General features: G+C 43.5%; 1 protein-coding gene across 5 annotated transcripts in view; it reads left to right on the forward strand.

Moving 5' to 3' along the window:
• ak9 (adenylate kinase 9) overlaps nt 1-13,826 on the forward strand; it is a 162,514-nt gene that overhangs the window by 74,631 nt on the left and 74,057 nt on the right. For 4 of the 5 annotated variants that reach the window (XR_008723418.1, XM_055634956.1, XM_055634957.1 and 1 more), the window contains 3 exons: nt 911-1,013; nt 5,964-6,028; nt 8,940-9,137. Coding sequence is in view for 4 of the 5 variants with exons in the window: in XM_055634956.1 (XP_055490931.1) it covers nt 911-1,013; nt 5,964-6,028; nt 8,940-9,137 (366 nt within the window). In the remaining variant the exon portion in view is untranslated. The remainder of the gene's footprint in view (nt 1-910; nt 1,014-5,963; nt 6,029-8,939; nt 9,138-13,826) is intronic. The other variant, XM_055634958.1, reaches the window with a different exon arrangement.

Consider the following 13,826-nt stretch of genomic DNA (forward strand, 5'->3'; position numbering starts at 1 on the left):
TACCTCATGCATGTCTACCGCAGCTAATCTTTCTCTGTTTGTCTTTTTGCTTCCTGAATGTGTTCATCATGAAGTTGTTAGTAGACTACACAGACCCCCACACTATAGTTTCTCAATGGAATCAAGATTATCTATTATCATTGATTTGGTGCAGAACTGTCCCTTTTCCCTATTGACTCTGTCGTGAGTAATAACACTTGTATTTGTGATATTTGTATTTCATCCTTTTCTCATTTTCAGTTATTTCTTTGTCTTGGTACCAATCGTCTCTATATTGTTTGCAGTTCAAATCCAATGTACCTGCTATCTCCTCTAGACTTTTATCTCTACTCAGTTGTCTTGTTCCATTCCCATTCCAATGTATTTCTTCACTCGATTTCCTCTTTTTGTCCTTTATGATCCCTGAAAGCCTATACCTTCCCTTTTGCCATGGTATAGAGTGATTGGAATGGCAAAACAGATTGCTCAGTGTGATTTTTTTAAATTTAGTTTATTTAGCTTTTGTCTTATTTTTATTCACATTAGCACTTATTTCTCATCACTAAATGCATTTAAGAAAATGAGGGTGAACTGCTTCCCACCGTAGTCCTGGTGAAGGTAGTAGCGTTGGCTAGAGATTTATAGACCCAGTGATGTTAGATGTGGGTGGATTGGGTGGGAGTTGGTATGGAAAATGGGTGATGGGAGGGCGCAGTGGAGAGTATTGATTGTGGGTAGCAGGCCTGATCGGTCTTGAGTTCTTCTTATCGGTTATCTGACTGATCACCTGCCTAAACTGGAGTAAGATTTTACAAATCATTCAGGTTATGTTTCTTTTATAATATCAGAACGTTCCATGAAAGATTGGTTTGATGATTAACATTGCATTTTAAAATAATATAACATTTCCGGTATCTCTTTGTATCATCAGGGAAATTCCTCCTCAACAAAATGTATAATAAAAATAAAGATGACATTGATTTCAACATAATACAGAGACTTCAAGCAGTAGAAACAAAAAAGAAGCTTGAAAAGTGAGTAAACCAATTTTTACCAGTTCTTCTCATCCTCCCATTGCTGGTCCTCATTAAAACTATTTCTTCCTTTCACTCTGACTGCTCTTCCTGGCATGCTCCCCATTCCTAATAACCTTAACTTTCAGGGTAGAATTGCCAACAGACTAGTATTCACCACCACCACCAAGTAAAAGGATGACAAAAAGCATTGTGTAAGAAGGAACTGCAGATGCTGGTCTACACCGAAGATGGACACAAAATGCTGGAGTAACTCAGCGGGACAGGCAGCATCTCTGGAGAGGTGCTGCCTGTCCTGCTGAGTTGCTCCAGCATTTTGTGACAAAAAGCATTTTCAAGCTCCGACAAAACAATTTTATTCCAGAATCATTGTGAAAACACCATCATCAAATATGCAGATGATACAACGTTGATTGGCCTCATCAGCAACAACGATGAGTCGGCCTACAGGGAGGAGGTCCAGCACTTAGCAGCATGGGGCGCTGACAACAACCTGGCCCTTAACTATAAGAAGACCAAGGAGCTCATTGTAGACTTCAGGAAGTCCAGAGGCGGCACGCACACCCCCATCCACATTAACGGGACGAAGGTGGAATGTGTTTCTAGCTTCAGGTTCCTGGGAGTCAACATCTCCGATGACCTCTCTTGGACCCACAATACCTCAACTCTGATCAAGAAGGCTCACCAGCGTCTCTTCTTCCTGAGGAGACTGAAGAAGGTCCATCTGTCTCCTCAGATCCTGGTGAACTTCTACCGCTGCACCATCGAGAGCATCCTTACCAACTGTATCACAGTATGGTATGGCAACTGCTCTGTCTCCGACCGGAAGGCATTGCAGAGGGTGGTGAAAATTGCCCAACGCATCACCGGTTCCTCGCTCCCCTCCATTGAGTCTGTCCAAAGCAAGCGTTGTCTGCGGAGGGCGCTCAGCATCGCCAAGGACTGCTCTCACCCCAACCATGGACTGTTTAACCTCCTACCATCCGGGAGGCGCTACAGGTCTCTCCGTTGCCGAACCAGCAGGTCGAGGAACAGCTTCTTCCCGGCGGCTGTCACTCTACTCAACAACGTACCTCGGTGACTGCCAATCACCACCCCCCCCCCGGACACTTATTATTATTTATTCAAATCATTTGCTATGTCGCTCTTCCAGGGAGATGCTAAATGCATTTTGTTGTCTCTGTACTGTACACTGACAATGACAATTAAAATTGAATCTGAATCTGAATCTGAATCTGAAAAGCCACAATAACCCACTGCTTTAGTTCCAACTACGTATGAAGGAATCATGTATTTCTTGAAATCATAAGACCAATAGACTTTGAAGGTTCCCATCTTTCTGCAAGACAACTAGGTTGAACCCCTAAAGTTCTCCCATTATTGAAGTCAATAATGCCATTAAAAAAATAAAAATGCAATAATGACTAGTTCTGAAACCCGCCATCATGAAGCGCGTTGAGAGGTTGGTCATGGAACACATTAGTGGAGCATCATGGAGCCTTGAATCACAGTAAACCAGACTTCCTCGCCCAACAACTCCACACCACATTGCTTGAAGACAGCAGCCAATATAATTGAGGACCACTTACACCCCTGTTATTCCCTTTTCTCCCGTCGGGCAGAAGATACAAATTCTCCATAGGACATACCATCAGATTCAAAAACAGCTTCTTCTCAATAGTTTAATCAAATATGCTTTACTTGTTACATATGCAACTGCACAGTTTCACATATAGATCATGCAGACGCTGCCAAAATGGTGCCCTTTCCAAAGACGTACTCAATGTACTGGGGCTGATCTCGCAAACTGACATCCCTCTCGTTGCCCAGCCTTCTTTGTGCCCTTGCAGCAGCTGGAGGCATTACCCTGGTTCATCCTCCTGCTGCCCTGGCTCTTCACGTCCAACGTCTCCAGTTCCCTCCCATTTATGGTGCCCACTGAGCCTCCAGGTGGGTTCCCGGTCCTACAGTCTGACAAACCTTTGTACGGGCCCTGCAGTCCAATTAGTCTTCAGTTGGGCCCCGCCAACCGACTAGCCTTTGGGTGGGCAAAGAACCTATGGGCGGGTCTGCGGTCCGACGAGGACTCTTATCTCCACAGTTGGGCAATGAAGGGCCCAATGGCCTACCTCTGCATCTATTGTCTATTGTCTAATATAGATGATTTGATAAAGGCCCTCAAGCTACTGAAAAATGATGACGATATTCCCTTTTATATCAGTATCCTGATAACCTCCAAGGCACTCCCTCCACAGCCAACATATCCTTCATAAGTCTGTTCATAGTGCTCGGTACATCATAATCAGGGTCCTGCATAGTGTTTGCATAATTTCTACCTTTTGTATTACAATCATTTTGACATTAAATCTACTATTCCATTTTGATTTTCTTATGCATTTCTATATGATATTTTAGTAAACTCTGTTGATGGGCCTCCAAAATATTATTGAACTTCCACTGCATCCAGCTTTTATTACTTAGAAAATGCTCCTTGTCATTGCTTTTCAGGCCCTAAATGGATGACCTCATGTTGGCCTCAATAAAATCCATTTCTCATAATTTTTGCCATTTACTTACTCTGTTATATTTCTTAATAATTTAATTTTTTTAGCTCTACATTGCCCAAAATGCTGCTCGTCTTTTTAAATTGAAAATCTTGGACATGTGAGTTTCTATTCGATTGCCTAAGTCGGACATAAATATCGTGAATCGTTGTGCTGCCAGCACAGATTGTGGCAGCACACCACCTTTCATGCTGGAAGTTTGATTGCATATCTATTTCTCTAATATCCTGTCACTATTTAATTCCTCACTTTATCAGTGATTTGGCTTCAGGTCCAGGAGTTTCAATTATAGCCACCAATCTACAATTAGCATTTGTTTAGATAAGGTTTATTTTAGAGCCACAGAAAAAGATATCAAGATTTCATGTACTTATGAAGATGTTGCCAGGACATGAGGACCTAAGCTACAGGGGGAGGTTGAGCAGGCTAGGACTTTATTCATTGAATCATCATTTTTACCCAGAGTCGAGGAATCAAGAACTAGATGACATAGGTTTAAGGTGAGGGGGGACAGATTTAATAGGAATCTGAAAAGAAACCTTTTTGCACAAAGAGTGGGACTAGTGTAGATGGGGCATGTTGGTCGGTATGGGCAAGTTGTACTGAAGGGCCTGTTTCCACACTGTATGACTTTATGACTTTGGCCCATCAGGTCTGTGTCAGTTCCTCGGGAAGCAGTCTCATTAGTCTCATCACGCTTCATGTTAATTGCCTAAAAACCTTCAATTTATTCTCATTCACATTTGCCTATTAACTCCCCTTTGATTCTTTTTGCCATTAACTTACACTAAGATAATTGAGAGCAGCCATTTAACTTAACAGCACATCTTTGGAATGTATGAGGAAACTTGAAACTAGAGCATTTAGAAACAACAAATGTGGGCACAGAGAGAAAATGGTATAGTTGCTACCTTACACTGGCAGAGAACCGGGTTCAATCCTGACTATGAGTGTTGTCTGTGCATTTTTTGTATGTTCTCCCTGTGGCCACATAGGTTTTACGTTGATACATAGATACATAGACAATAGGTGCAGGAGTATGTCATTTGGTCCTTCAATCGTGGCTGATCATTCACAATCAGTACCCCGTTCCTGCCTTCTGATGATACCCAATGATTCCGCTAGCCCTAAGAGCTCTATCTAACTCTCCAATGAATTGGCCTCCACTGCCTTCTAAGGCAAAAAATTCCACAAATTCACAATTCTCTAATGTGAAAAAGTGTTTCCTGATCTCAGTTCTAAATGGCCTACCCCTTTTTCTTAAACTGTGGCCCCTGGTTCTGGACTCCCCCAACATCGGGAACATGTTTCCTGCATCTAGCGTGTCCAATCCCTTAATAATTTTATATGTTTCTATAAGATATCATCTCATCCTTCTAAATTCCAGTAAATACAAGCCCAGTCGCTCCATTCTTTCATCATACGACAGTCCCACCATCCCAGGAATTAACCTCGTGAACCTACGCTGCACTCCCTCAAAAGCAAGAATGTCCTTCCTCAACTTATAGGCCAAATACTCCTGGTGTGGTCTCACCAGGACCCTGTACATCTGCAGAAGGACCTCTTTGCTCCTACACTCAACTTGTTTTGAAGGCTTTCTTCACTTCCTGTTGTACATGCATGCTTACTTTCAGTAACTGATGTACAAGGACACCCAGGTCTCGTTGTACTTCCCCTTTTCTAACCTGACACCATTCAGATAATAATCTGCCTTCCCGTTCTTGCCACCAAGGTGGATAACCTCACATATTGCATCTGTCCACTCACCCAACCTGTCCAAATCACCCTGCTTCCTCATAGTATCCTCTTCACAGTTCACACTTCCACCCAGCTTTGTGTCATCTGCAAATTTGCTAATGTTACTTTTCTCCAGGTGCGCCGGTTTCCTCCCGCACTTCAAAAATGTCCAGATTTGTGGGTTAATTGGCTTCGGTGAAATTGTGAATTGTCCCTGGTGTGTCGGATAGTGCTAGTGTATGAGGTGAATACTGGTCAGCGTAAACTTGGTGGCATGAAGGGCCTGTTTCTGCACTGCATCTCTAAAGTCAAAATCTACTGCAGGGTGGTTACATGAATGCAGCTTTTTCCCTCGATCATATATTTTTTGAGAGCTAGCTTTTCTTCTTGCCAATTTCCAAAGTGACACAAAAGTGGTTCTCTTGCTCCCGTTGAAATAGTGTGACAATCAATTTGTCCCAGGTAATATAAATAGTTTTCTCTAATTCCTCAACAATGTTATATCTAATTCACGGTATGCAAACTCGCGTTATAGCAGAACTACCTGGGAAATAACTAGAATGAATGCATTTTAAGACATTATGTTATAAAGATATGATTTCTGAGAGTTATTTGTCAAAATAATGTTTATGCTTTGCTGTTTATATAGACAAGCTGCAGCGGAAGCTTTAAAACAAGCAGAAATTCAACAGTCAGAATTAATAGAAGCTGACGGTATGTTGCTTAATTTAAATTCCATTATAGTTTACATAGTGCTTAATGCAGACAAATATTTTACAGTTTTTAATTCACACAACTGTTCTTGGGGGTTGTTGAAAGTCAAGAAAGCAACCGTTTGACATGCAGCTCTTTATTATCTGAGTATTGCTGAATTGAAAATAACTAGCAATTTGTTTGTAGCACAAATTCCCACTTTGCTCTAATTTTAATATTTAATACAAAATTATTAACATTTTTTTTTCGTGACAAGGGCTAGGGCTATAGGGCTCAGGTGAGACCACATCTGGAGTATTGTGTACAGTTTTGGTCTCCTAATTTGAGGAAGGACATCCTTGTAATTGTGTCAGTCCAGCGTAGGTTCACGAGATTGATCCCTGGGATGGCGGGACTGTCATATGAGGAAAGATTGAAAAGACTAGGCTTGTATTCACTGGAGTTTAGAAGGATGAGGAGAAACTGTTATAGAAACATATAAAACGACTGCACAAGCTAGATGCAGGAAAAATGTTCCCAATGTTGGGCGAGTCCAGAAGCTGGGGCCACAGTCTTAGAATAAAGGGGAGGTCATTTAAGACTGAGGTGAGAAAAAACTTTTTCACCCAGAGAGTTGTGAATTTATGGAATTCCCTGCCACAGAGGGCAGTGGAAGCGAAATCACTGGATGGATTTAAGAGAGACTTAGATAGAGCTCTAGGGGCTAGTGGAGCCAAAGGATATGGGGAGAAGGCAGGCACGGGTTGTTGATAGGGGACGATCAGCCATGATCACAATGAATGGCAGTTCTGGCTCAAAGAGCCGAATGGCCTTCACCATTTTCTATGTTTCTATGTAAATGGATGTAAATGATATTCAGCACAGACTCGCTGGGCCGAATGGTCTGTTTAAATGCTTCTATGACTCAGGAGGAACTTCTGATTGTAATCTACAGGTGATCCCCATGTTATGACAATTCGGGTAACATAAATACGCCCTTTGGAATTCACAAATCACTACCCAAAAATCTGTTATTTCAGAACTGATATCTCTGTCAGGGTGGGGGTAAATACACAAGATGCAAATGAAAGAAGTTTAGTCAACTTTTATATTTCGTCACTCAAACGTCTGCGGCAAAAATTTGGATATGACGTCTCCACGTGGATTGGGTTAGCAGTCACAGCCAAGTCCCTCTTTTGCCATGCCCTCTCCAGCTGGAGCACAGACGACAGTGGAGGACAAGTCATTGGGTATTTTTAAAGCAGAGATTTTGACAGATTCTTGATTAGTAAGGGTGTCAAAGGCTAAAGGGAGAAGACAGGAGAATGGGAATGAGAGGGAAAGATATATCAGCCATGATTGAATGGCAGAGTCGACTTGATGGGCCAAATGGCCTAATTCAGATTCAGATTCAATTTTAATTGTCATTGTCAGTGTACAGTACAGAGACAACGAAATGCATTGCTCCTATCACTTATGAACAGATGCTGGTTAATGCACAAATAGCCACAGAGTGCTGGAGTAACTCAGCAGGTCAGCCAGCATCTCAGGAGAACATGGATAGGAGACGTTTCGGATTGAATCTGAAGAAGGATCTCAATGCAAAATGTCACCTATCCATGATCTCCAGAGATGCTGCCTGACCCGCTGAGTTACTCCAGCATTTTGTGTTTTATATGAATTGATGTCTTGGGGTGCACCACTGCCGCACTCATCACCTGCAAGGCATTTCCTCCGAGGCACCTGTGGTATGAGAACTGCAGTATCCATGGCCAGCTTCTTAACGTAATTCCTTGCTTTTTACTTTTCAAACGATTACTCCCCTAACCTCCTTCTGAGCCACCTTTCTCCTATGAAGCCCAATCCTCGAATCCCATCCTTTTTTTGCTGATATCCACATTTTCTTGAACCCTTTCCTAATCCATGAGCATTGTGTGTCAGAACAAAATGCCCTGCAGAATATGTTCACATTGCACAATACTTTTGCATGTGATGTAGATTCATTTTTGATGATTTTCTGCATAAATTACACAAACATGGTAAAACCTTTTGAGTCGCCTCACATTTTGATGCACATTCGCCATTGGTGCACTAAGGATGTTTGCTGCTTTTTAAAATAGCAAAATTGTCACAAAGTCATAGACCTATGCAAAAATGAAACTTTAGCTGAGCTTGACTATGTTGACAAAATTGCCATTCAGGGCTGATCTCCTTTGTCTGCTTTTTGAGCTAGCACCATTTGCCAGTATTTGGTCCTTATCTCTCTGAACTTTTCCTCTCCATATATTTGTTCAAATGTCTTTTAAACGGTGTAATTGTACCCACTTCTATAGTTTCCTCAGTAGCTCATTCCATATGCGGACTACCCTTTGTGAGAAAAAGTTGCCCCTAAGTTCCTCCTAAATCTTTCCCCTCTCACTTTGGGCCTTGGCTTACTATTTTAGAATACTCTTCCTTCATTATCTGGAAAAGACTGCGAACATTCAGTTTATCCATGCCCCTCATGGTCTTGTACTTCTCAATATGGTCACCCCTCAGGCTCCTACATTCCAAGAAAAGTATCCCAACCTATCCAACCTCTCCCGAAAACTCAAGCTCACAAGTAACAGCTGAAAGTCTTAATACCACCCAATCTGTAGAAGGGTTCCGACCCAAAACATCACCTTTGCGTGTCTTCCAGAGATGCTGCCCCACAGGCTGAATTACTCTAGTGATTTGTTTTTTTCTCACAGGAAACATTCTGGTGAATCTTTCCTGCACCATTTGCAACTGAATGTGCATCATTTGTCCAGCGTAATCTTAATTTTCTCAACTTTTTATTACTTCTCACCAGTCTGATATGAAAGTAATCATTGATTTAGGTGTAGGTGTCTGAGGAGACATTATCGTGCCTGTTTTATAATGATTTACATTTCAACTACACCCCTTGAAGATATAGGGTCCCAATCTAAATCAGAAGTATCTGAAGGACAAGGCGTGGCAGATACAGATGATCAACCACCCACAAATGTGCTTGCACAACCGACAACAGTGAGAACCGAGTCACAACCTCTAACCGTGAAAGAATCAGAAGCTACATTTTCTCAAGCATCTCCATCCGAACCACAACTAGAACCAGAACCAGAACCAGGTCAGGACAGTCATTGCCTACATTGGCAAAGTACAGCAAATAGAAAAGCAAAGGTAAAGTGTCACATCTGTGAAAGAGTTAACGTCTTTGATGGCAGTATAACAGGAAAAAATACTCATCTTGATATTTAACAGGTATAAAATAATATTTGACATTTTGAAGATTTAGGGCAATGTGGATCCAAGTAAAGTTTTCTGAAATTCACTTAGCTTAAGTACAAGTGATCCTACAAAATTTTGGATGTTAAAAGAAAATAGGATGTGCACCTGGCTTGTTTAATCAAAAGGGCCATTTGCACAGAACAAGATGCCAGTGCAATTGCTGGAATGAGTAACCTTAGCCAATTTCAAAAGAAACTACAAAGGGTGCTGTCACAAATGAGATTTGTTCTATTTGTAATGTACCAGGAGAAGTTGGGTTGGCGGTTAACTACTTTGCCCTATTTTCCTTTTTACTTTTAGTGGTGTGTTTTCAATGTCATGTTCTGTGAAGATGGATACAAAATGTTTGTTCAAACTCACTGCCGTTTCCTTATTTTTCATTATTAGTTCTTTAATCTTAGATTTATTATTGTCACAAGGTTTATTATTGTACTGAGGTACGGTGAAAAGCTTTGTTTTGCATGCTATCCAAAAATATTTTACATTTTTTATTTTCCAGCAGGTACTATCACAACATTTAAAAAACCTTTGGACAGGTACATACTGTAGATAGGATGGTTTAGAGGGATATGGGCCAAATGCAGGCAGGTTGGACTGGTGCACATGGTGCATGTTGGGCAAGTTGGGCCGAAGGGCCTGTTTCTACACAATGTGACTCTATGACTCTATATACAGTGGCTTGCAAAAGTATCCATACCCCTTGAACGTTTTCACATTTTGTCACGTTACAACCACAAACATAAATGTATTTTATTGGGATTTTATGTGATAGACCAACACAAAGTGGCGCATAATTGTGAAGTGGAAGGAAAATGATACATGGTTTTCAAATTTTTTTACAAATAAAAAACTGAAAAGTGTGGCGTGCAAAAGTATTCAGCCCCCTTTACTCTGATACCCTTAAATAAAATCCAGTGCAACCAATTGCCTTCAGAAGTCACCTAATTAGTAAATAGAGTCCACTTGTGTGTAATCTAATCTCAGTATAAATACAGCTGTCTGTGAAGGCCTCAGTGGTTTGTTAGAGAACATTAGTGAACAAACAGCATCATGAAGCCCAAGGAACACACCAGACAGGTCATGGATAAAGTTGTGGAGAAGTTTAAAGCAGGGTTATAAAATATCCCAAGCTTTGAACATCTCACGGAGCACTGTTCAAACCATCATCCGAAAATGGATGGCACAACTGCAAACCTACCAAGACATGGCCGTCCACCTAAACTGACAGGCCGAGCAAGGACAGCATTGATCAGAGAAGCAGCCAAGAGGCCCATGGTAACTCTGGAGGAGCTGCAGACATCCACAGCTCAGGTGGGAGAATCCGTCCACAGGACAACTATTAGTCGTGCACTCCACAAATCGGGCCTTTATGGAAGAGTGGCAAGAAGAAAGCCATTGTTGAAAAAAAGCCATAAGAAGTCCCGTTTGCAGTTTGCCACAAGCCATGTGGGGGAAACAGCAAACATGTGGAGATTAGATTAGATTAGATTAGATTAGATTAGATTTGTTTATTGTCATTCAGACCTTTCGGTCTGAACAAAATTCTGTTTCCCTGCAGTCATACATATAATTAAAAAAAAATGACAAAACACATAGTCAACACAAATTTAACATCCACCACAGTGAGTTCACCAAACACCTCCTCACTGTGGTGGAAGGCAAAATCTTAAAGTCTCTGGCTCTTCCCTCTTTGTTCTCCCTCTGCGCCGAGGCGACGGTTCAAACTCCGCGGGTGGTCGCTGCCTCGCCACAGCTCAGAGGCCGAGTCGGGTCTCCGCTGCCGCTGCCTCCGCCACAGCTCCAGGGCCGAGTCAGGTCTCCGCTGCTGCTGCCTCCGCCACAGCTCCAGGGCCGAGTCAGGTCTCCGCTGCTGCCGCCGCCGCCGCCACAGCTCCAGGGCCGAGTCAGGTCTCCGCTGCTGCTGCCGCCGCCGCTACAGCTTCGGTGCCGAGTCAGGTCTCCGCTGCTGCTGCCGCTGCCGCCGCTGCCGCTACAGCTTCGGTGCCGGGTCAGGTCTCCGCTGCTGCTGCCGCTGCCGCTGCCGCCGCCGCCGCTACAGCTTCGGTGCCAGGTCAGGTCTCCGCTGCTGCTGCCGCTGCCGCCGCCGCCGCTACAGCTTCGGTGCCGGGTCAGGTCTCCGCTGCTGCTGCCGCTGCCGCCGCCGCCGCTACAGCTTCGGTGCCAGGTCAGGTCTCCGCTGCTGCTGCCGCTCCCGCTGCCGCTGCCGCCGCTACAGCTTCGGTGCCAGGTCAGGTCTCCGCTGCTGCTGCCGCTGCCGCCGCTACAGCTTCGGTGCCGAGTCAGGCCCCCGCCGCTGCTGCCGCCGCCACAGCTCCGTTGCAGCCAGCTCCGCCATTAGGCCTCGGCGCAGACGGAGACGGGGGATACGACCGAAGAAAAAGTCGCATCCCCCGAAGGAAGAGGCCAAAGCATGTTTCTCCCACCCCACCCACACACATACACAACTTAATAAAACAAAATTAACTAAAACATGACAAGGAACAAAACGAAAGAAAAAAAAACAGACGGACTGCAGGTGGGCCGCAGCTGTTAAGCCAGCGCCGCCATCTTTTGGAGGAAGGTGCTCTGGTCAGATGAGACCAAAATTGAAGTTTTTGGCCTAAATGCAAAACGCTATGTGTGGCGGAAAACTAACACTGCACATCACCCTGAACACACCATCCCCACTGTGAAACATGGTGGTGGCAGCATCATGCTGTGGGGATGCTTTTCTTCAGCAGGGACAGGGAAGCTGGTCAGAGTTGATGGGAAGATGGATGGAGCCAAATACAGGGCAATCTTGGAAGAAAACCTGTTGGAGTCTGCAAAAGACTTGAGACTGGGGCGGAGGTTCACCTTCCAGCAGGACAACGACCCTAAACATACAGCCAGAGCTACAATGGAATGGTTTAGATCAAAGCATATTCATGTGTTAGAATGGCCCAGTCAAAGTCCAGACCTAAATCCAATTGAGAATCTCTGGCAAGACTTGAAAATTGCTGTTCACAGACGCTCTCCATCCAATCTGACTGAGCTTGAGCTATTTTGCAAAGAAGAATGGGCAAAAATTTCAGTCTCTAGATGTGTAAAGCTGGTAGAGACATACCCCCAAAAGACTTGCAGCTGTAATTGCAGCGAAAGGTGGTTCTACAAAGTATTGACTCAGGGGGGCTGAATACTTTTGCACGCCACACTTTTCAGTTTTTTATTTGTAAAAAAATTTGAAAACCACGTATCATTTTCCTTCCACTTCACAATTATGCACCACTTTGTGTTGGTCTATCACATAAAATCCCAATAAAATACATTTACGTTTGTGGTTGTAACGTGACAAATGGTGGAAAAGTTCAAGGGGTATGAATACTTTTGCAAACCACTGTACATAATATAAATGCAATCGTCAAATTCAAAGACAAAAGATAGAGCAAAGTGGAAGATACAAAGTGCAGAAAATAGTTCTTATCATTGTAGCATATTTTATTGTATTAGTCCTATAGGCAAACTCCAATTTCCTCAATGGGGTGAATCAGGCTCTATTATAGTTAATGGAAGCACCGTTCAAAACCTGATAACAGAAAGGAAGAACCTGTTCCTGAGTCTGGTTTCAAGCTTTTGTATCTTCTACTGGACAGGAACAGGGAGAAGAAATAATGACCATGGTGGGATAATTCTTTGATTATGTGTAAGAAGGAACTGCAGATGCTGGTTTAAACCGAAGATAGACACAAAAGATAGTCCAGGGACCCCGACAGTCCTTTCAGGTTAGGCAAAGGTTCACTTGCACCTCCTCCAACCTCATCTACTGTTTCCGTTGTTCAACTCTTATACATCGGCGAGACCAAACGCAGACTTGGCGATCGTTTTGCGGAACACTTTCACTCAGCCCGCGTGAACCAACCTGATCTCCCGGATGGCGGTCACTTTAATTTTCCTTCACATTCCGGTCTCCTCCATTGTCAGAGTGAGGCTAAACGCAAATTGGAGGAACAGTATCTCATATTTTGCTTGGGCAGCTTACAGCCCAGTGGTGTGAATATTGATTTCTCTCACTTCAGGTAGTCCCGGCATTCCCTCTCTCTCTCTATCCCTCCCCCACCCAAGTCGCACTAGCTTCTCATTTTCACCCCACAAACAGTTAAGAATGACCTGTTTCCTTTATCATTACTTTTTTGCATATCTTTCATTTATTGTTCTTTATCTCTCATTTCCCTTATCCCTAACCAGTCTGAAGAAGCGTCTCAGCCTGAAACATCACCCATTCCTTCTCTCCAGAGATGCTGCCTGTCCCGCTGAGTTAAGGGCCTGTCCCACTTCGGCATCATTTGCGCATCACGCAGGTGGGGCGCAAGGATTTTTGAGAATCCCAAAACCCTGGGGTGCCGCACGCTACCGCGCGTCACTGCTTACACCACCACATTTCACCACGCGCCATGCGTGCATAAATGCACATCAGGCATGTGTCGTGCATCGTGACGCGTAAATGATGTAGTGTAAATGACGTGCAAATAACGCCCAAGTGGGACAGGCC

The sequence above is a fragment of the Leucoraja erinacea genome, chromosome 5 (genome assembly GCF_028641065.1).
Source record: "Leucoraja erinacea ecotype New England chromosome 5, Leri_hhj_1, whole genome shotgun sequence".
In the NCBI taxonomy this organism is placed as follows: Eukaryota; Metazoa; Chordata; class Chondrichthyes; order Rajiformes; family Rajidae; genus Leucoraja; species Leucoraja erinaceus.